We start from the raw sequence: 20863 nt of genomic DNA on the forward strand, positions 1-20863 counted from the left end.
TAAGAAATAAGCAGCAAGTCACATGGCTAGCTAGAGCAGAGATGGCAACGTTCTGTGTTAAGCTGCAGGCAGTTGAGAAGGAACTAGAGTGGTGGCATGTCTACTCCCTCCCCCCAATATGCTGTTGCACTGGGGTATGAGAATATCTAGGGCACAGGAGATGACCTGAGGACACTGTTGACAAAAATCTCTAATCAAGAGTGCCTGGGTGCAAGCACATCTTGAAAGAATAGGCAGCGGTTTGAAAACAGACATAAGGAAGTAGTTCTTCACATGGTCAACCTGGGGAACTTATTGCCAGCAATGTTAAAGGCCAAAAGTATAACTAGGTTAAAAAAAGAATTAGATAAATTCATGAAGTATATGGCCATCAATGGTATTAGCAAAGATAAGGGACACAACCCCATGCTCAGGATGTCCCTAAACTTCTGACTGCCAGAAGCTGGGACTGGATGACAGGGGATGGATCATTCAACAATTGTCCTGTTTTGTTCATTCCCTCCGAAACATCTGGCCCTGGCCACTATCTGAAGATAGAACATTGGGCTAGATGGACCACAGGTCTGACCCAGAATGGCCATTCTCATGTTCAAGTGGAGCACACATAGGGACACCACTTGAAGATTTACTCAATCCATTACCATTTGAAACATGGTGTTAAGAGCATCTTGGTAACTGCTGGTCCTTGTGCAAGAGCCTGCATTATTATATAAGTTTTTCTCACGGACTCTCAGGGATAGATAAGCTTACGGTACTTTTTGGCCCCTTCCAGTGGCTAATAGCTCCCTTTTGGACTCCTAGTTATCGGATACATGTTCACAGCTATTACAGAAAAGGGAGGGGGAAAATGAACATAATTATGGGGGTCAATGGGGAGGAGTCCAGAACAAAAGCTGAATACACTGATAAGCAAACAGAATTAATTTTTATAAATGGTTAAAGAATGTCTCATTTCTCAAAATAGATTTTTCCATTTCTCTGGGAAGAAGCACCCAAGTCCTTAGAACCAGCCTTTAGTAGTTCCTCTTTGGAGCCACAACAGAACAGTCCATTCCTGTTCAGCAAAAAGCTTAAGCACAATCTTAAATGTAGACATGCTTAACTGCTTTGATGAACTGGAGGCTAGGTCCACAAAATAAAGAAGAGTTCCTAATCCAGACAGGCCATAACAATGTTATTCACCTTACTTAATGGAAAGCACTCATACTATAGTGATGAGCACAGAATAAGAACCTACATAGAATAAGACCAGTTCAACAATGAAGGCATTACTTCATTTAAGCCTTTTTATCAGACTTCTCTGACACCTTGGCCTGGGATAGAGGGAGCTGCTACAGGCTGTGGAGCAAAGAACGCTACCAGGCCGAGAATAAATACCCTAATGAGGCAAAGAGACAAAGAAAACACTGAGAAAACATAAAAGGAGGAAAATTAGATTCAGAAGGAAGAGGTTAAGAAGTTTTTCTGTGCTACACAGTCTGGGAAGGTAGGTTGTCTGAAAAGTGTCTTCTGAAGCTGCCAGAAGACAGAACAAACTAGAGGTTTCTCAGAAAAGGTGGAAGCAAGCCCTTCCCTAGAGCTGGTAAGTCTAGTTCTGTCTTCAGTAGAAGAGGAAAAATCATTATCTGGAATAGCAAGCCTGGATGGTGGCCAGAAGCTGGCACAACGGGCAAAAGAGAAGAACCTAGATAGTTAAGTTAGAGAGAAAAAGAATGTGAAAAAGATCTCAAAACTCATTTTGTTCTTTTTACAAGACAAATTAGAATTATCTTGGTAATGTCTCTAAATTGCTTAACAAATCCTTTAATTAATGCCCCAGAGACAAGAGGCAACTTGGGAGAAGGAGGGAAAAGGGAAGAGAGATGGGCCCACATTCCAAATGCTTAAGAATACCAATCATTCTCTAGAACAGTGGTTCCCAAACTTTAACAACCTGTGAACCCCTTTCACTAAAATGTCAAGTCTAGTGAACCCCCTCCTAAAAATGAATATTTCCAGGGATTTTCTCCCTTACCTCGGCATAAATTATAAAAGCAGTGATATTGGGAATATAAAATTTGCTTTTATGATATGCTTATTACACACTATTAATTATTTATCATTACAGTATTTTTATTATATTATGAAAATGGCAACACACTTCCGAGATCTCACTTTTGTAGCTTGTTTCCCTTTTGATTAAGCCTGTTGTAAGACAAGGCTCCTACCAGTGGCGCGCCCCACGCACTCTGTGGTTTGGGGGGGTACCACCAGAAAAGGGGGGGCCTGTGGGGGCCGCCAGGAAAAAAGGGGAAGGGATCCATGGAGGGCACGCCGAAGTGGGGGCGGCATGTGACTCTCGTCAACCCCCCTGTACTGGTGCCTCTGGCTCCTATGCTTCATCAAGGAGTATCAGATATGAAACAACATGAAGGTATTTAAGAAGCCAACTCAAAGAGTTCCTTCTACACAAGCATTCAGGTCTTGAGCAGTCCAGGCAAACAATGCATGTTGCAATAAAACTTAAACTTGTTCTTCATAATAATTTAAAAACACTATGAAGCCTATTTAATTTTAAAAACAGCAAAAATTATCCACCTACCTTTCTATTTCATATAAGGAGTCTTGAAGTTTAAATCTCTTCAGTGTGATAGATATGCTTGCTTTGATCTGCTTAGCTCTTGGAAGTCCCCAAGGCTCTGGGCTGCTGGCCCCGTGATCCCTATGGACAGCTCTGTCCACCATTAGGGATCCCCCCCACCCCCCGAGAGCCCCCTGTAACATTTCGTGAACCCACTGTAACATTTCATGAACCACTGCTCTAGAAAAGTTGGGAACCACTGCTCTAGAAAAGTTTGTCCTTGATGCACTACAAGCAGCTGATTCTCTTGTAAATACGTAGTAATAAGAATAGATAGTAACAAAACCTGATATAACAGTTCAGATTTCAGGTACAGAAGACCAGCCTGGTAGGAAAGATAGTTTACATACTCCAGAAATGAAACTGTCTTGGAGAAAAGTGAGTTGCAAAAAGAGCCTCACGTATGGTTTCCAATGACTAGCTCGAGGGCTGTCAGTCTGGATGACCTTCCCTTAAACTAGCTGTATAACACATCTCAGCATTCACAGTGCGTCTGCTGCTATCCTACATCATGTGCTTAAGAGGTAAATACGGATGGATTTTCAACAGGGAAAACCTCATTGTTTCATCAGTGAATAGCAATGCCGCTTTACTTGAAATGACAATGCAGCAAACAATTTTTCTTAATATGGTGCACACACTTACTGTAATTGTAAATTTAAGGCAATTATTTTAATGTTGCTGTTTTTTGTTTGTAGCTGTATTTTATCTGCTACGTTTGAGAAAGTTGGTCCTGTTTCACAAAAGCTAACCAAGATGAACAAGTTTAATTAACACTATTAACTATTTGCCAAAACAAAACAACCAAAAAAAAAAAAAACAACCACCCACCAAGGCTTGGTCAATCAATTTAAGGCTTTTCATGCAGAAGCAAGAAAGTATTAAGTAAGGCTGAATAGGAGGTACTATTTCAAATAGAGATTCTGAGTTAAGTCTATTTGTTTCCAGGGGAAAAAACAAAATAAAGACCTACTGTGGTTCAAATTATTACATGCTGACTTTTTAAAGCATTTAGAGGAATTGAAAGTACCCAACCTATCAGGCATAGGACTCACTAGCACTCTATTAGTAAGATGTTCAGCTTTATATCCACTTCCCAGGTTCAGCTGAGCTTCTAGATTCCTTGGGCCCATTGGTGCTCAAAGACCCCATGATAATGCATCTTCTCTCACTGCGCGTCTACTGTACCAGGAAAAATTGATTCTTCCCTCAAAGGCAGCCATCTTGTCCATATCCCAGCCTCAAGATAAGCTTTATGCTCAGTCATAAACAAACAAACAAACAAACAAACAAAGCAGCAGCATGGATCCATCCATTTTCCATCCAATGCTGGAAATGGTTCTTCAAATAGAATAGCGGAAAGGGAGATATTGCCAAGATCCTAGGGTTTGTCTAAACTTGAAATACTACAACGACATAGCTGCGGCACTTCAGTGTAGATACTACCTATGCCAACTGGAGGGGTTCTCCTGTCAGTATACATAATCCACGTCCCTGAGAGGTTGTAGCTAGGTCAACGGAAGAACTCTTCCATCAACACCTGTGAGTCGGCTTAACTATGACACTCATGACTACAACATAGCTGGGTCGACCTCACTTTTTAGTGTAGACCAGACTCTAGAGACACAGGCTTTGCATCAGGACTAGCTGGATAGGAGAAAATCTTGTGTTTAAATTAGGGCTGTTGATTAATTGCAGTTAACTCATGCAATTAACTCAAAAAAATTAATCACAATTAATCGCAGTTTAAATCGCACTGTTAAACAATAGAATACCAATTTAAATTTATTAAATATTTTGGATGTTTTTCTACATTTTCATATAGTATTCTGTGTTGTAATTGAAATCAAAGTGTACACTATTTTTATTACAAATAGTTGCACTGTAAAAATGATAAAAACTGTATTTCTCACTTCACTTCATACAAGTACTGTACTGCCATCTTTGTCGTGAAAGTGCATCTTACAAATATAGATTTTTTTTGTTACACACCTGCACTCAAAAACAAAACAATGTAAAACTTCAGAGCCTACAAGTGCACTCAGTCCTACTTCTTGTTCAGCCAATCATTCAGACAAACAAGTTTGTTTACATTTGCAGAAGATAATGCTGCCCGCTTCTTGTTTACAGTGTCACCTGAATGTGAGAATAAGCATTCTCATAGCACTGTTGTAGCCGGCATCACAAGATCTTTATGTGCCAGATATGCTAAATATTCGTAGGCCCCTTCATGCTTTGGCCACCATTCCAGAGGATATGCTTCCATGCTGATGACACTCATTAAAAAAAAATAATGTGTTAATTAAATTTGTGACTGAACTCCTTGGGGGAGAATTGTACATCCCCTGTTCTGTTTTACCCACATTCTGCCATATATTTCATGTTATAGCAGACTCGGATGATGACCCAGCACGTTATTCATTTTAAGAACACGTTCACTGCACATTTAACAAAACGTAAAGGAAGTGCCAGTGTGAGATTTTCTAAAGTTAGCTACAGCACTCAACCCAAAGTTTAAAAATCTGAAGTGCCTTCCGAAATCTGAGAGGGACGAGGTGTAGAGCATGCTTTCAGAAGTCTTAAAAGAGCAACAGTCTGATGCAGAAACTACAGAACCCGAACCACCAAAAAAGAAAATCAACCTTCTGCTGGTGGCATCTGACTCAGAGGATGAAAATGAACATGCATCAGGCTGCACTGCTTAGCGCATCTGGCACGTAAATATCTTGTGATGCCAGCTACAACAGTGCTATGAGAATGCCTATTCTCACATTCAGGTGACACTGTAAACAAGAAGCGGGCAGCATTATCTTCTGCAAATGTAAACAAACTTGTTTGTCTGAATGATTGGCTGAACAAGAAGTAGGACTGAGTGCACTTGTAGGCTCTGAAGTTTTACATTGTTTTGTTTTTGAGTGCAGGTGTGTAACCAAAAAAATCTATATTTGTAAGATGCACTTTCACGACAAAGAGATGGCAGTACAGTACTTTTTTTTTGTACATAATTCTACATTTGTAAGTTCAACTTTCATGATAAACAGACTGCACTACAGTACTTGTATTAGGTGAATTGGAAAATACTATTTCTTTGGTTTTTATTGTGCAAATACTTGTAATAAAAAATAAATAAATAAAAACTGAGCACTGTATTGTTTAATCATGTGATTAATCTTTTTAATCGCTTGACGGCCCTAGTTTAAATTATATCATTGAATAAAAGCCAACTTCTAACATGGCAAGACTTTTAGACATTTTTCCTGAAGTAATGGTATTTAAAGTGGAACGCCACTGGGCGCGGGGAGGGGGGGGGGGGCACGGCAGGAAGGGTTCATTTCTCCCACCCTTATTTCAAAATATGCATCCTGATTATGGAAAATTCTCAAAAGGTAGGTTACACCACCAATACAGTTGTTGGAAAAATCCTGTAACAAATGCGGTGCTTTGGGTTTCCTTTCAGATGTATGCATACATGTCACTTTCCTACTACTTTGACTATCTAATGCCATTCTTTTGAATATGCCAAGAACAAAAGATCTAAAATAATGCTATCAATCAAAAGCATACACATCAGTCTATTTCAATACTTTGCAGAGGAAAGAGAGAAAGCAACCTATATCCATACTCATGAAAACTTAAACACAGCTGGTAGGGCTAATTGTTGGTCTACAGACTTGACAACATAGCTGAAAGCTTAACTGAAATAGAGTCAACTGTCAAGAGAGTTTGACAAGAATAATGTTAATGTATGTCACCTGCTCAAAACTAAGACCTTGCAGTTACCATCATCTATTGAAAATACAGACATGCTTAGTGCACTGTGTCAGATATGAAGGGGAAAAAAATCATCATTCCTAGAATCAACAGTGAAAAAATATATTCATTTAAAGATAAAACTCTTAGAACAATCGGACCGCCAATGGAGCAATGACAATTGTGAAACACATTTGAGAAAACACTACCAATTATATCCCTTCCCCGTACCCAAAATTAATTAAATTTGCAAAATTACCTCCAATCCAACTTCTCAACCAAAAAGGCACAGATAAGAAAACCAGTTCGATTGAACCCATGTGTACAATGAACACCTGGAAAACAAAACAACACAATGTATGGAGACAAATCATTTTAAAAATGAACAACATGCAGCTGTTTTTATTACAAACAATGCCAACAAGTGATATTTTTGGCTCATTCCATTTAAATTACCACCATTAAGGAGATGCCCCCATTCTAACTGAGGAAATCCAGATCCTCTAGAGACTATGTATGAAGCCCGAACGATATTTAAATTCTGTGTGTTAATTCCTATCAGTAATTTTCTGAATCTTCAATTTGTCACAATACAAAACCTTAGCAGTACTATTTTTTATTAGTGTTGAAATATGATTAATATCAGAAAGTACCTGATCGCTTTCTGATCAGCATTTGTAGGAGTCATAAAAGACAGTATCAGAGGGGTAGCCGTGTTAGTCTGGATCTGTAAAAGCAGCCAAGAGTCCTGTGGCACCTCATAGACTAACAGTCTATAAGGTGCCACAGGACTCCTGGCTGCTTTTATAAAAGACAGTGTAATCAATGCAGTGATTGTGAATTTAAAGAAATAATTTGGGGTTAGAATCATATCATACTGTTAAGCATAAAAATCATGTCAAAGTTACCCTGCTTTAAACTTAAAAATTACATCCATAGATCCTCTCAGTTCTATTTCAAAATGGCTATTAACATGTTAGTGGTTATTTAATTTTAATTTTGAAAGAAATCCCTAAAAAAACAAATCCATTCAATAAAGACCATCACTTTGAACTACTTGTCTTTTCAGTTTAAACAGAAACCAATGTTTAAATTTAATAAATTGTTTTTTCAGCCTTTAGTTTATTGAATATTTCTCAGGGAGGAGGGAGAGCAAAAAAGCAATTGCTTCTAATTTTCCCTTTTTCCTATGTTACCAGCTCCATCTAGTGGTTTAGATAAATCAAATTGGAAGGAAAGACCATCTCTTGCTGTTATAATAGTTCTGTCAAGAAAGAGGACTTTAATATCTTGCTCAAAATTTGTTTTGCATCTTTTTTTATTTATTAAAGTGACAGGATCACAACATTAATTTATTAGTCCCATGCCAATTATTCTGGTTATTTTTATTCTGCATGTTCCAGTAAAGCAGAAAAAACTCATCCAAGTTAATAGTATTTAGATCAATTTCCATATTTCTCAACCATATTCAGAGACGTTAAAGTATCAGTAAAGTTTTTCTTTGGGGTCTATATGATCAGATTATGATCAGTTGTTTTTTTCTTCTATAATACAAGCAAAGTGAATGGTAAATTCCAAAATATGGGATTAAAAAATATACACAGTTTTCAAGTGTGTACTTAACCTCCTCCCTCCACACCAAAAGCAAAATTGTTACTAATGGTCAGAAAAGGGGAATAACTTGAGCCGATCCCCTCATTACAGACACGTATCAAACCAGGTCAGAGACCTTTCTTCCTCAACCTAATTGAAAGATACATTTTCTTCATACATAGGAAATTAAGGATATTGAGAATGTGTTCTCTGAAAAACAGAAATGTCCCAATAATTAACAGACAGATACAAGTGAGGCTTTCTTCCTGTCTGTTTTACTAACCCTTGCTTATCTCACAACTTGCTTCAGACCATAATGGATTTCAGTTCTTGTAATCACATTTTTCTCTCTCCAGAGCAGCCTACTAAGGCAAGGTCTTTACACTTTATTTCCTGGGTGGTAGCAGGATTACTCCAGACTTGCAACATTGTGTTCCAAACAATCAAGTTTCCAATCCATCTTTATCTAATTTAGCTAGGAAGTTTCACACAGCTTGCCATTGAAACAGCACTTTGTATTCCTGATCTATTGAGGCTGAAAGTTAAATTTTCTTGACTTACACTCAGTTTGTTGCAATGGGGCATGCAGTGACTACTGGCATCAATAAGTCAAAGTCCTTATGATTTTTTTCATCCATATGGCAATAGAAGAAGCATGTTGGCAATGAAAGCAAGGTGTTGGGATTTGAGGTCATGCAGCTTTCCCAGCCATCACTGTTCCTGTACTTTTCTATGTACATACAACCTCCCATCTCCCAGTTTCTCTGGTGTTTCCTTAGAAAGACCTGATTCCCAGGCTTCAAGACACTTACATAGAATATTGTGAATTCTCAAAATTTGATTTTTACACCTAAACACTCAACCATAGTTTACTTAAAAATTAACACAAAGAAGGAGGAAAAGACAGTAATCCTAAGAATGGAATGGAACTGAGTAAAGAAATATGAGTGTGTTAGGAAAAGTTTCGGATCAGCAACATACGTTTGAATCATGTGATGACCAGCAAAGTATGCTGGCAGCATGAAATCGTCTTCCAAGGGAAGCAGTGCAGGCCCATTGCTCAAGTACACCAAACTAAACTCAAGAATCTAGAGTCGGAAACAAGTATGCATTTGAAGGAGTTGACCTAATGGGTCTTTTCTGTCTCTGATTTCTATTACTATTAGAAGTTAAGTTCAGAAATGGCAGATTTTTCTATCTACTTTATATTTGAAAAATTAAACATTACCTGATCATATAGGAAGGACAGAACTTTTGCTTCTTTTCTGAAGACCAGATTAAACCTCATAATCAATCTGCTAGAACAGGGCCTCATCCTCCCTGATTGATCTAACCTCGTTATCTCTAGCTTGCTTCTTGCTTGCTTATATTTACCTGCCCCTGGAAATTTCCACTCTTGCATCCGATGAAGTGGGTATTCACCCACGAAAGCTCATGCTGCAAAACGTCTGTTAGTCTATAAAGTGCCACAGGATTCTTTGCTGCTTTTACAGAACCAGACTAACACGGCTACCCCTCTGATATTATCAATCTTACCACCCTCATGTGATGAAACTTATTCAACTATGATGGGAGTCCTATGCCAATCATTTACTGCCCAATCCAACAGGAGTAGAACTGCCCTGACCAGAGCTTTATTGGTTTCCTCTTTCTGACATTTGAAACTACTTCATGTTTCTCATGTAAAAATTTACATTGAAGAATTATGCGTTTGTCTCATTCATATCCTTTCTTTTTTGCTGTGATTAGAATAGCTCTCTTCGTCTTCCCCAACTAAACACATTTGACTACTTTGATGTTTCATTCTTCTCATACAGTATATTTTGCACTGCTTCTTAATAGACTAGTGAATAGAAACAAAAGATATTTGAACTTCCCTCCTCAAACATGACTACCTCAGTATACAGGCATTCATTCCTCTGTCCATTTCTAGAACAGTGATCTGTCTAGAATTTTAGAGAAGGACACCATCTGTCTAGAATTTTAGAGAAGGAACCTCTTTCTTTTACCCTTTCATCTTTTTAAAGGTGAAATTACAACAGAAGACATCAAGGACACTGCTAATTAAATCTCTTACGAGGAAGAAGATATCTCAGACCAGAATAACTAAGCTAAGGAGATGAAAACAAACGCCATCTTAACAAATAACTCCAATTTCATGTCTTGGTTCACACAGCAGAAATGAAAGGTATAGTGTAATCTGTATTCCCTACAACCAACTGTCAGAAGTTAATGGCCCAACACTGCAAATGATATTTAAAGTTAAAATACTAGAAAAATGAGTTTTCTATTTCAAGCTCTTCATAATGCTATCTGTACGCCATGTAAACTGCTGACCCAGAAAAATAATTAATTGCATTGAGATGCTATTGATGGCTACGTCAACTTATTCCAATTGATAAGTAACATGTGAGAACAAATTCCATATATGATTTAAGAAAATGTTATTTAAAATTCCCATTGAACATGTAAAGAAGACTGAGAAAAAACAAAAACATTCTATTCCACAGAAATAAGTGTTCACGCAATTTCAAGAGTTAATTTTGAATATTAGTCGAATTTGCCTCCAATCCAGTGGTTCTCAACCTTTTCCCTATCATGAGTCCACATTACAACAGAAAAGTTTGAAACCCTCCCTCCCATTTATCTAAAGAGAGGGAGGGGAATGATCCTTAGGCTGAGAACCACATATTCTAAACCAATCATTCAAAATTTGATAAAAATGCAAAATGAACTTGCCGCGGGGTAGGTACACCCCGTCACAGGGTGTCAGGTCATGTGTGGTCAAAAGGGCAGAGACGATACTGCAGCCGGGTAGGTCCTTTGCTGAGGACCCTTACTATAAAATGTGGTAGTACTGCCTAGTGACTGGAGTCAATAATGTCACCCTTCTCCACAGGGTAGCGTGGCCAACTGGCTGGAGTCAATAATGTAGCCTTTTACAGGCAGGGCAGCGAGACCCAATGGCTGGAGTAAATAAAGCAGCCCTTCCACTCAGGGCAGCATGGCTTAATGGCTGGAGTCAATAACACAGACCTTCTACTCAGGGCAGCATGGCCTAAAGGTTAGTCAATGAAGGTGCCCACTTCTGGGGTGCTGTGTGGCCTATTGGCTCGCTGGGGAAGTGGGGTGCCATCTAGAGGTGTGTGACCCAGCCCAGAGCCCTGTTGGTGGTGGGGGTGCCCACCACCAAGTCAGCAGGGATCCTCCTGAAGCATGTTGACTGGTTCCCTGGTTCACTCACCAGAGAAAAATCTAAGTCCCCTGGGCTGCTTCCTACCCTTTCTCCCTCAGCGATGCTCCAAAGTCCCCCCGCGTCTCTGGGGTCCTCAAGTGGTGTAGTTTCTGTCGACATGGTCTCTTCTCCGGGCTCATCAGGTAGCCTGGAGTCCGTCTGGAGCTCTGTGTGCCATGGGCCTGCAGCAGCTCCCTGGAGAGAGCCTGCAGTCTGCAGCCTTCCCCTTCAGCAGCTGCTTCCTTTTATATTCTGCCTCCAATCTGAACATGCCCAGCAGAGTTGGAGGGGTGGGGCTTCCTCAGCCTACAAAGCACAGTTAACCGTTTGGGAGCTGGTGCAGGATAGGAGCACCTCATCACAGAACTCTTCAGTGAATAAGTCTGTTTGTGATCTTTAGGGCTGGTCTACATACCATTTTTATACTAACACACACACACACTGCCAATATAAGCATTTTATACCAGTCTAGATGCATCCACACTAGGGAGTTGTACTGCTTTAACTATATCAGTTTCTAAACCAATATGTAGTTATATCAGTTCCAAAAACTGTCTGTAGACAATTATGTGTTTAAAAAAAAAAAACATGTCTTAAACCAGTAAGTATCTCTGTAAAATATATAGAAAAACCCTGAAGTGTGATTCTCATCTAACAATTAATTATGTATAAATAGCATCTTCTTAATTCAACAGATTTGCTCCCTGTGATTATTCAGAATTATATCTGCTAAACAGTGACAAAAAATAACGTTTTATTGCTTTTACTCCTGTTAGCATGACAGTCAACACAACCAGGAGAAAGTACTGAATACCATTTCTTCAAATTCATCAATTCAGTTGTTTACTACATACCTATCAGTTACACCTATACAAACCTACTGAAAGCAAACTAAATAGTTTCACAAGCACGGAGAGCTTAATCTTTATTATGGATGACACATGAGAAAAAATAACCTAGCTTGACTCTTGGATCCCAGGTTTAGTTTTCAGGTCTGGCAGTTATAAGAACACTTACTTGTAATATTTTTACCTTTCAAAGCATAGAATTATATTAATGTTTAAACATAATGGTATTCGGAAAAGGATGCACTTAGTCTCATGTATCTAATCTGATTGTTATAGTTAAAGTAAAATTAAGAGTCTTTCATGAATTAATTTTGGATATTTTTGCTTTTGATAAAAATCAAAGTTCTGAAAATACTCATTTTGAGGCTGTATATGCCAAAGAAGTGTAACACAATCAAATTTCCATTAACATTCCCCAATATACTACTGAAGGAACTCAACTGCTGAAGTTGGAACCTTAAATACTAAGCACAGGATCTTTATAAATCCAAAATGACCACAAGGAGATCAGCCTCTTTTGGTTATCAAATGTCACACAAGTTGTGGTCAAGCCGAGCAGTGCTTGCCCAAGAAACACTCACTTCCATCAGAAGGAGTTAGGTAAAACATCTGCCCCGTAAAACGTCTGTCCCATATGAGTATATGTAGCGATGGGGCAGGGCCTCCTGCCAAGATGGACAGGAAGGAATGACTTTTCACCCTCTGGTGGGCAGAGCCAGACAAGTCACACCCACCCTGCCAGAAGCATTGGGGCAGGACAGAAAGTTTAAAAGGTGGGCCCTGCAGCTCAGTTATGGAAGAGCCAGAGAAGAAAGCAGACGTCTCTAGCCCGCTGCTGAGCCCTGCACCCGAGTTGGAGCTCTGTCAGGACTTAGAGGAGGGGCTGGGACTGCTGGCTGACCAGTACCTGGAGGAGCTACTGAGACTGCTACTGGCCGTGTACCCCAGGGAGATGGAGGAATCCCAGGAGACAGAGGTACACTCCAAAGGGGTAGTAGCCTACCCACATTAGGCCAAGAGGCCTGCATTTAGCCAGAATGACCAGGGATGCAAAACCATCCCCTGAAGTGTCCCTAGCCTGTGTTTGCCAGAACCTGGGAATGGGCAACAGGATGGGTCACTTGATGATTACTTGTTCTGTTCATTCCCTCTGAAAGCAGCTGGCACTGGCCACTGTCAAAAGACAGAATATGAGGCTAGATGGACCATTGGTCTGACCCAGTATGGCCATTCTTACGTTTGTCCGCTATATGCCTGACCCAGGAGGCCAGGCGAAAGACAGCTTACTGATCTGCCCTGCCCAGAGGGCCAGAGCCTCTTTAAACTACTTATTGCTCTGCCCTGCCCAGAAAGCTATAACCTTTGAGACTGCGAATTCCCCACTGAGCCTTGCCTTTATAGACACACAGTAATGAGGGGCATGGCATCCCTCCAAGACTGATGGGAAGGGACAGCCACAGACCCCTACATTATACAACTGTTTAGCTGACATATTTGTCTGCATAAAGCAACCAACTCTATTATAACTGGTGCATAAAGTAACATGAGATTGATTTTGAGAAAGACAAAAGCTTGTTTATAGGGTCATCTCCATCAAGCAAACAGTGGCACAAACATTGCACTGAGGAAATCCACTTGCTTAGATCCTTCTTGGAATCAGAGAAAGTAGTAATGCTTGATAATGGAAGACAAGATAGTGGAGAGGCAAAAATGGTGCAAAAAAGGGACGTACCTATAAGCTCTGAAGGATTCTTATCACTAAAATGTTCACATAGGCGGATAAATGCTTCTGTGTTCTCAGGTGTAGGGCACTCACCATGGCTGGCAAACATTGAAAAACAAAGGTTAGAATAAAAACAACAGAAAGGGGAATGAATTCAGTACAGACTTTTTACTTAAATATCAAATATTTATTTGGGTACAATCAACTTACCCTTTACACTGAAGTTTTATATATTTGATCCCTTCTTTTTCTATATCATTCCTATCATAGAATCTAGTGGTGTTCGTCAAGTCCACCAATAAACCCATTTTAACCTAAAAGAATAAAAGCAGAGTAATTATGTTATATTTAATTGCTCCAAATATGAACAGCTCACCAATAATAACCAAAATAAACTGACAGCATACTAAAGGTGATAATGCCTTATTTTTTTTTTAAATACTGTGCATGTTAATAAGCAATATGTAATATTTGGTTCCACTACCACCACAATTTTTCCTCCTTCAAAGCTTCAGTGTTTCATTTTTCAACTAGCCACCAATGCCAAACTTCCCAAACCTCAAAACAACCTGCTCAAAGTGAAGAAAAAATATTTGGTGAGGAAAGAGTATGCAATCTGAATTTAAATAAAGAAAGAGTTGTTAAATGGATTCAGATATTTTTAAACTATTATGAACTCAAGCTGTAATTAAATCAACACAGTTTTAGCACCCTGCAGCCTGAGCCCTGCAAGTCCAAGTAGGCTGACATGGCCTAGCCAAGTGTATTTCATTGTACGGTAGACATATCCCTAGACTTTTAAGGCCAGAAGAGACCATCAGAGTCATCTAGCCTGACTTCCTGCACATTGCAGGTCACAAAACCTCACCAACCACTCCTGTAGAGGGCCCGTAACCTCTAAGTCCTAAAATTTCAATTTAAAGACTTCAAGTTACAGAGAATCCACCATTTACTCTAGTTCAAACCACTAAATGACCCATGCCCCATGCAGGGTCTCTGCTAATCTGAGCTGGTGGAAAATTCCTTTCCAACCTCAAATATGGTAATCAGTTAGACTCTGAGCATGTGGGCAAGACCCACAAGCCAGACACCTGGGAAAGAATTGTCCGTAGTAACTCAGAGTGCTCCCCATCTAGTGTCTCTGGCAGTTGGAGATATTTGCTAATAGCAGTCACAGATGGGTCATATGACATTGTAGGTGACTTCACCATACCATTCCCTCAATAAACTTATCAAGCTAAGTCTTGAAACAAATTAGATTTTCTGCCTCAGCTACTTCCCTTGGAAGGCTATTCCAGAATTCCACTCCTCTGATGGTTAGAAACCTTCATCTAATCACAAGCCTAAACTTGTTGATGGCCAGTTTATATTCATTTGTTCTTGTATCAGCACTGGTCCTTAACTTAAATAACTCCTCTCCCTTCCTAGTGTTTATCCATCTCATGTATTGTCATAGAAATGTAGGGCTGCAAAGGACCTCAAGAGTCATTCTAGTTCACCCCACACACTGAGGCACATTAAAGTATACTTAGACCATCCCTGGCAGATGTTTGTCTAACCCAGAGGTTCTCAAACTGTGGGTTGGGACCCCAAATTGGGTCACAACCCCATTTTAAGAGGGCAAAGCCCGAGCCCCACTGCCTGGGGCCCAAAGTCCGAGGGCTTCAGCCCTGGGCAGGGCTCAGGTTACAGGCCTCAGCCTGGGGCTGAAGCCCTTGGCTTCGACTTTGGCCCCATCCACTCAGTGCTTTGGGGCTCGGGCTTTGAGCCCCTCCACCCAGGGCAGCAGGTCTCGGGTAGGCTCAGGCTTCATTCCCTCCTCTTGGAGTCGTGTAATAATTTTTGTTGTTGGAACGGGGTCCCGGTGCAATGACGTTTGAGAACCCCTTGTGTAAACTGTTTTTAAAAATCTCCAGTGAGGGGATTCCACAACCACCCTAGGTAACCTGTTCCAATGAGTATATAGTTAGAGGTTTTTTCCCTAATATCTAACCCAAATCTCCCTTGTTGCAAACTAACCAACTGCTTCTTGTCCTACTTTCAGTGAACATGGAGAACAATTGATCACCATCCTCTTTAAAACAACCTTTACCATTACCATATTTTAAAACTTATCAGGTCCCCTTTTCAGCCTGCTCTTCTCTAGACTAAACATGCACAATTGTTTCAACTTTCCCACATGGGTCACGTTTTCTAAACCTCTTACTTTTGTTACTCTCATCTGGACTCTCTCCAGTTTGTCTACAACATTAAACTGTGACATTCAAAACTGGACACAATACTCCAGCTAAGACCTCATCATTTCTGAAAAGAACGGGACAGTTACCTCCCACATCTTACATATGACACTTTTGTTAATATATCCCAGAATGACATTAGCCTTTCTCGCAACAACACTGACAATATTCCTCAGAAGATGATCCAGGTGCTTTTTCATGGCTTTGAAACCCTCCAGTTCATCAACTGGGACAAACTGTCAAAGAAAATTATGCCTTTACCTACCATGTATGGCTTTCTCAGATTAATTGCATTCTACAAAAACAAAAGGATTTCAAGGTGTGCCAGTACGACGACAAAAAAAAAATCAATTTATCAGCTACTGATGTGCTTTAAAATCAAAATCAGTAGACCTAATCTCATTCGATAATTAGAAATGTAACAAACAAAAAAAATACTTTCAAGTATATACCAGTAGCTCACTTAAACATTACAGATAGTATATTTTTTAACCATAATACGCTTGTAAGAGGATGGTGATAGTATGTCATTGTGATATTAGTAAAACACTATAATGTATTCAGAAACATACAGGAGTTCTGATTAATAAAAATATCTATATAAAAAGATAATAGGCTTCTATTTACATTTAAGGCTAATGGGCCATCAATTATTTAACTTTGGATATAGCAAAGTTATAAATTAAATGCATTAGCTTTTCTAGATTGTTTGGAAGCAATCTTCAGCTGTGATTGGAGAATTACCCTTGGGAAAAATTCTGCACCAAAAAAATTAAAAATTTTGCAAAATTCTGCATATTTTTTGGTCAAAATAACACTATGTAATCACACCAGTCTCAATTATTTTGGTCATTTATTTTAAAATACCTGTCAGCAACTATGTCTATAATTCACACAACAAAAATTCCCCAGGGAGTAGAGAGTTAAGGAAACCCCTCCAACAACCCAGCTCTTGTTTCTCCGCCCACTCCTCCCCATAGCCCAGCCAGAGAGCCAGACACCCACACCCTCTTCTCCCAGAGCCCAGCCACCGGGCACCCCCGCAGCTCAGACACTCATACCTCCTCCCATCTAAAAGCCCAACTGCAGGACAACCCCCAGCCCAGACACCCACACCCCTTTCTGGGCCTTGACTACACTAAGAAAAAAAAGTTATTTAAAAGAACATTAGCTAACACATTTTAATTAAATTCTGTTTAAAAATACATTAGGCTCCTGGTGCAGAGTTTAAGCACTTTTCAACATATTAGCTCATCATAGTCAATCCTAGGACTGCAGAGATGACCTTTAAAAATGTGAACCAAATATAAACTACATGTTATCTACCCTAGTCCACAGGCAACCTAAATAATAGATTTGAGAAGTGTGAACTGTACTAAGTTATCACATCTGAAGTGTGATGACAAATTAAATGTGAACATTAACTACCGTATTTTTCCGTGTATAAGACTATACTTTTTCCTAAAATCCTTAGACTAAAAATTGAGGGTAGTCTTATACACGGAAGTAAGCCCCCTGTTCCCTGCCCTCTGACCCCCCCAAACCCTCTCCACCCCCGAACTCCCCTGCCCTCTCTCCAACACCCCCTCCCTGCCCCCTTACCGCGCTGCCTGCACGTGGCTGGCGGCGCTAAAGTCCAGCCGCGGCTGGAGCTGGGAGCGCGGGGCAGGAGCAGGAGCAGGAGTCGCGCAGCCACAGCCATGGGGCCAGGCAGTGTCCGGAGCCGGGCATGCGGGTAGGTGGGGTCACGGCCGCTTCAGTGCCCGGACCGCACTACCGGAGCCGGGCGGCTGGGGATGCGGGGCTGGGGAGCCGGGCGGCTGGGGATGCGGGGCTGGGGAGCCGGGCGGCTGGGGATGCGGGGCTGGGGAGCCGGGCGGCTGGGGATGCGGGGAGCCGGGGACGCAGGGCTGGGGAGCCGGGCGGCTGGGGACGCGGGGAGCTGGCCGGCTGGGGCCGGGGGGTCGGGGACGCGGGGCCAGGGCAGGAGTCGCGGGGCCGGGGAGGGATGCGGCAGGAGCCGGGCAGGGCCGCCGCCGGAGACCAGCCGGGGCGCATGGCCCTCCTCGGCCCCTCTACCCCTACCTCGGCTTTCTCTTCCTGTGCCTGAGCGGCAAAGTCGGGGGGGACAGCTGAAGCGCGGCTGGAGCGGCAAAGAAAACAAAACAAAACAAAAAACCTGAATTTGGGGTTAGAAAAGTTGGGGGCGTCATATACATGGGGGTGTCTTATACACGGAAAAATACGGTACTTCAATGGTCATCATTTTAGTAGAAGCAGCAAAGAATCCTGTGGCACCTTATAGACTAACACGTTTTGCAGCATAAGCTTTCGTGGGTGAATACCCACTTCTTCGGATGCTTGCATTCACCCACGAAAGCTCATGCTGCAAAACGTCTGTTAGTCTATAAGGTGCCACAGGATTCTTTGCTGCTTCTACAGAACCAGACTAACACGGCTACCCCTCTGATACTTGACATCATTTTAATAGGAACATAAATGAACATAAATGAGGAGGTTTGGAGACAGGTGGTACCTATTTATATTCCAGATATGGTTGCGCATGCACCAGAGTCAGAAGATTTTCATAGCATTGTCCATTTAACCAACACATGCGTCATGAGATGCCTCGTGTCTGACGAGGTTATATTAGGTCATGCAAGTCAATGCCTCTTCACTCACCCTCTTACCGCTGAGTGTACCAGTCCGCAGCAGAGAGCACAGAGGGTAGCACAAACACGGACCACAAATCTTGAAGAACCTCCAGTTTCAGGTAAGTAACCTCTTCAAGTGATGGTCCTATATGTATTCCAAACGTGGGTAAATATTGAGAAGTTGTCAGTGGAGATGGGTACGAGGCATCACAGCCTGTAGTACAGCATCACAAGAGGCATCAGAGCCTGTAGTACAGCATGGCCTACTGCAGCATCCTCCGCCACCCCTCAGGCAATGGCATAATGGGCTGTGAAAGTATGTACTGAACACCACCCAGCACGTGGCCTGTCAGGAGACGCCCACTAAGGAAGTGGATGGGGCTGCCAATGCCCACCTCAAGTGTGCTGTAATTCCATTGGGCGGTGGGTGTTGGACAGCGTATAGCATTCTCGGATGCAGCCAGAGACCCATTTTGAGATTTGTTGGGAGGAGAGGACTTGGAGCAGTCAGCAATGGCAACGAACAGTCTGGCAGAGGCACGAAAGGAGTGAGCTCTGTGCAGGTAGAATGCCAGCATGCGGCAGATGTCAAGGGAGCGAAGAGTCCTGTTTGCAGGGGTGGCATGTGGCTTAGGATGGAAGACCGGCAGGTGAATAGATTGGTTGAGGTGAAACTCTAATACCCCCTTCAGGAAGAACTTGGGATGCAGTCGTAAGGAAACTTAAGCTTCTGAAATAGAGTGTAAGGAGGGGTCAGCCATCATGGCCGCCAGTTCACTGATCCTCCTGGCCAAAGTGATAGCCATGAGGAAGGTTACCTTCATGGAGCGATATGAGGGGGAACATGTTGCCAGGAGGTTCAAAGGTCATCTGGTGAAGATGCGGAGGACAAGGCTGAGGTCCTACAGTTCCAGCGGAAAGCTATTGAGAAGGCCTTTCATGAAGTGGATGGTGGTGGGGTGAGTAAACACCAAGTGTCCATCCATGAGGGGAAGAAAGGCACTAGCTGAGGGCAAGGCCTGACATTTTGATTTCTAAGAAGTAATTCAGGACGACAGGAATGGATATTGCATCCAGTGGATGATGATAGCATTGAGTCCAGGATATGAAATGTTCCCATTTTGCTGCGTAGAAGGTGCGTGTGGAGGCCCTCCTGCTTTGGGTAAGGATGAACTGAACTGGTGTAGAGCATGCTTTGTCTACACATGAATTCTATCAAAAAAAAATTTTTTTTAAAAATCAGGCTGTGAGGGGAAAAAGGCCCGGATTGGGATGGTGGACCCTGCCACAGTCCTGGGTGAGGAAGTCTCGGAGCATGCAGAAGTGGAGTGCTGTGTGGATGGAGAGCCTGTTGGGGCCAGAATGGGGCTATGAGTATGACGGTAGCCTGAACTCTGCGGATCTTGCGATGGACTTGTGGAATGAGGGGAATGGGAGGGAAGGAATAGTGGAGGTTGTCCCTCCAGGGTAGGAGAAGAGTATTACCATGGGAGTCACGGCCCGTAGCGCCTCTGGAACAGTAGAGGGGAAATGGGCAGTTGGTGTACATGGCGAAAAGGTCCCAGCGAGGACAGAGGATGGAGCAGAGAGTGGGGTCATGCCGCTCCCACTTGTGGTTGAGGTATAGGGTCCTGCTGAGCACATCGGCCAAGGAGTTGTGTGCTCCCGGGAAGTACGCTGCTTGGAGTGTGATGTGGTGGTAGATGCACCAATTCCATAGGTGGACAGACTTGGAACAGAGGGACGGGAACTTAGTACTACCTTGTTTATTGATGTATGTCACTGCTGCAATATTGTCTGAGAGGAGCTGAACATGTTGCAAGTGAAGTAGAGGCTGCTACATGTGGCAGGCTAAGTGAACCACCCGCAGCTCCAGGACATTGATGTGCATTCTGACCTCTAGCAGCATCCAAATGCCTTGGGTGCTATGATGATTTAGGTGAGCACCCCAACTGGCAAGGGAGGCATCTGGGGTCATGGTGGCAGTCATGACCGGGACAGCAAAGGGAGTGCCAATCAGCACCTTGGAAGAGTCGGTCCACCAGGTGAGGGAGGCCAGAACCAACTGCGGGATGAGCACTTTGGCATCCAGGTGATTATTGTGGGGTCTGAAGCCCATCAGGAACTACAGGTGGAGGCACTGCATATGTAAACAAGCATGCGGTGTTACAGAGGTGCAGACGGCCATGTGCCCAATGAGGCA

General features: G+C 42.0%; 1 protein-coding gene across 2 annotated transcripts in view; it reads right to left on the minus strand.

Annotated features, from left to right (window-relative positions):
- Nucleotides 1-20863, minus strand: part of RNGTT (RNA guanylyltransferase and 5'-phosphatase) — a 414630-nt gene that overhangs the window by 369899 nt on the left and 23868 nt on the right. For both annotated transcript variants that reach the window (XM_045010976.1, XM_045010975.1), the window contains exons 3-5: nt 13980-14083; nt 13779-13867; nt 6630-6705 (exon numbers count right to left, since the gene is read on the minus strand). In XM_045010976.1, the coding sequence (XP_044866911.1) occupies nt 6630-6705; nt 13779-13867; nt 13980-14083 (269 nt within the window). The remainder of the gene's footprint in view (nt 1-6629; nt 6706-13778; nt 13868-13979; nt 14084-20863) is intronic.

Source organism: Mauremys mutica, chromosome 3 (assembly GCF_020497125.1).
Source record: "Mauremys mutica isolate MM-2020 ecotype Southern chromosome 3, ASM2049712v1, whole genome shotgun sequence".
In the NCBI taxonomy this organism is placed as follows: domain Eukaryota; kingdom Metazoa; phylum Chordata; order Testudines; family Geoemydidae; genus Mauremys; species Mauremys mutica.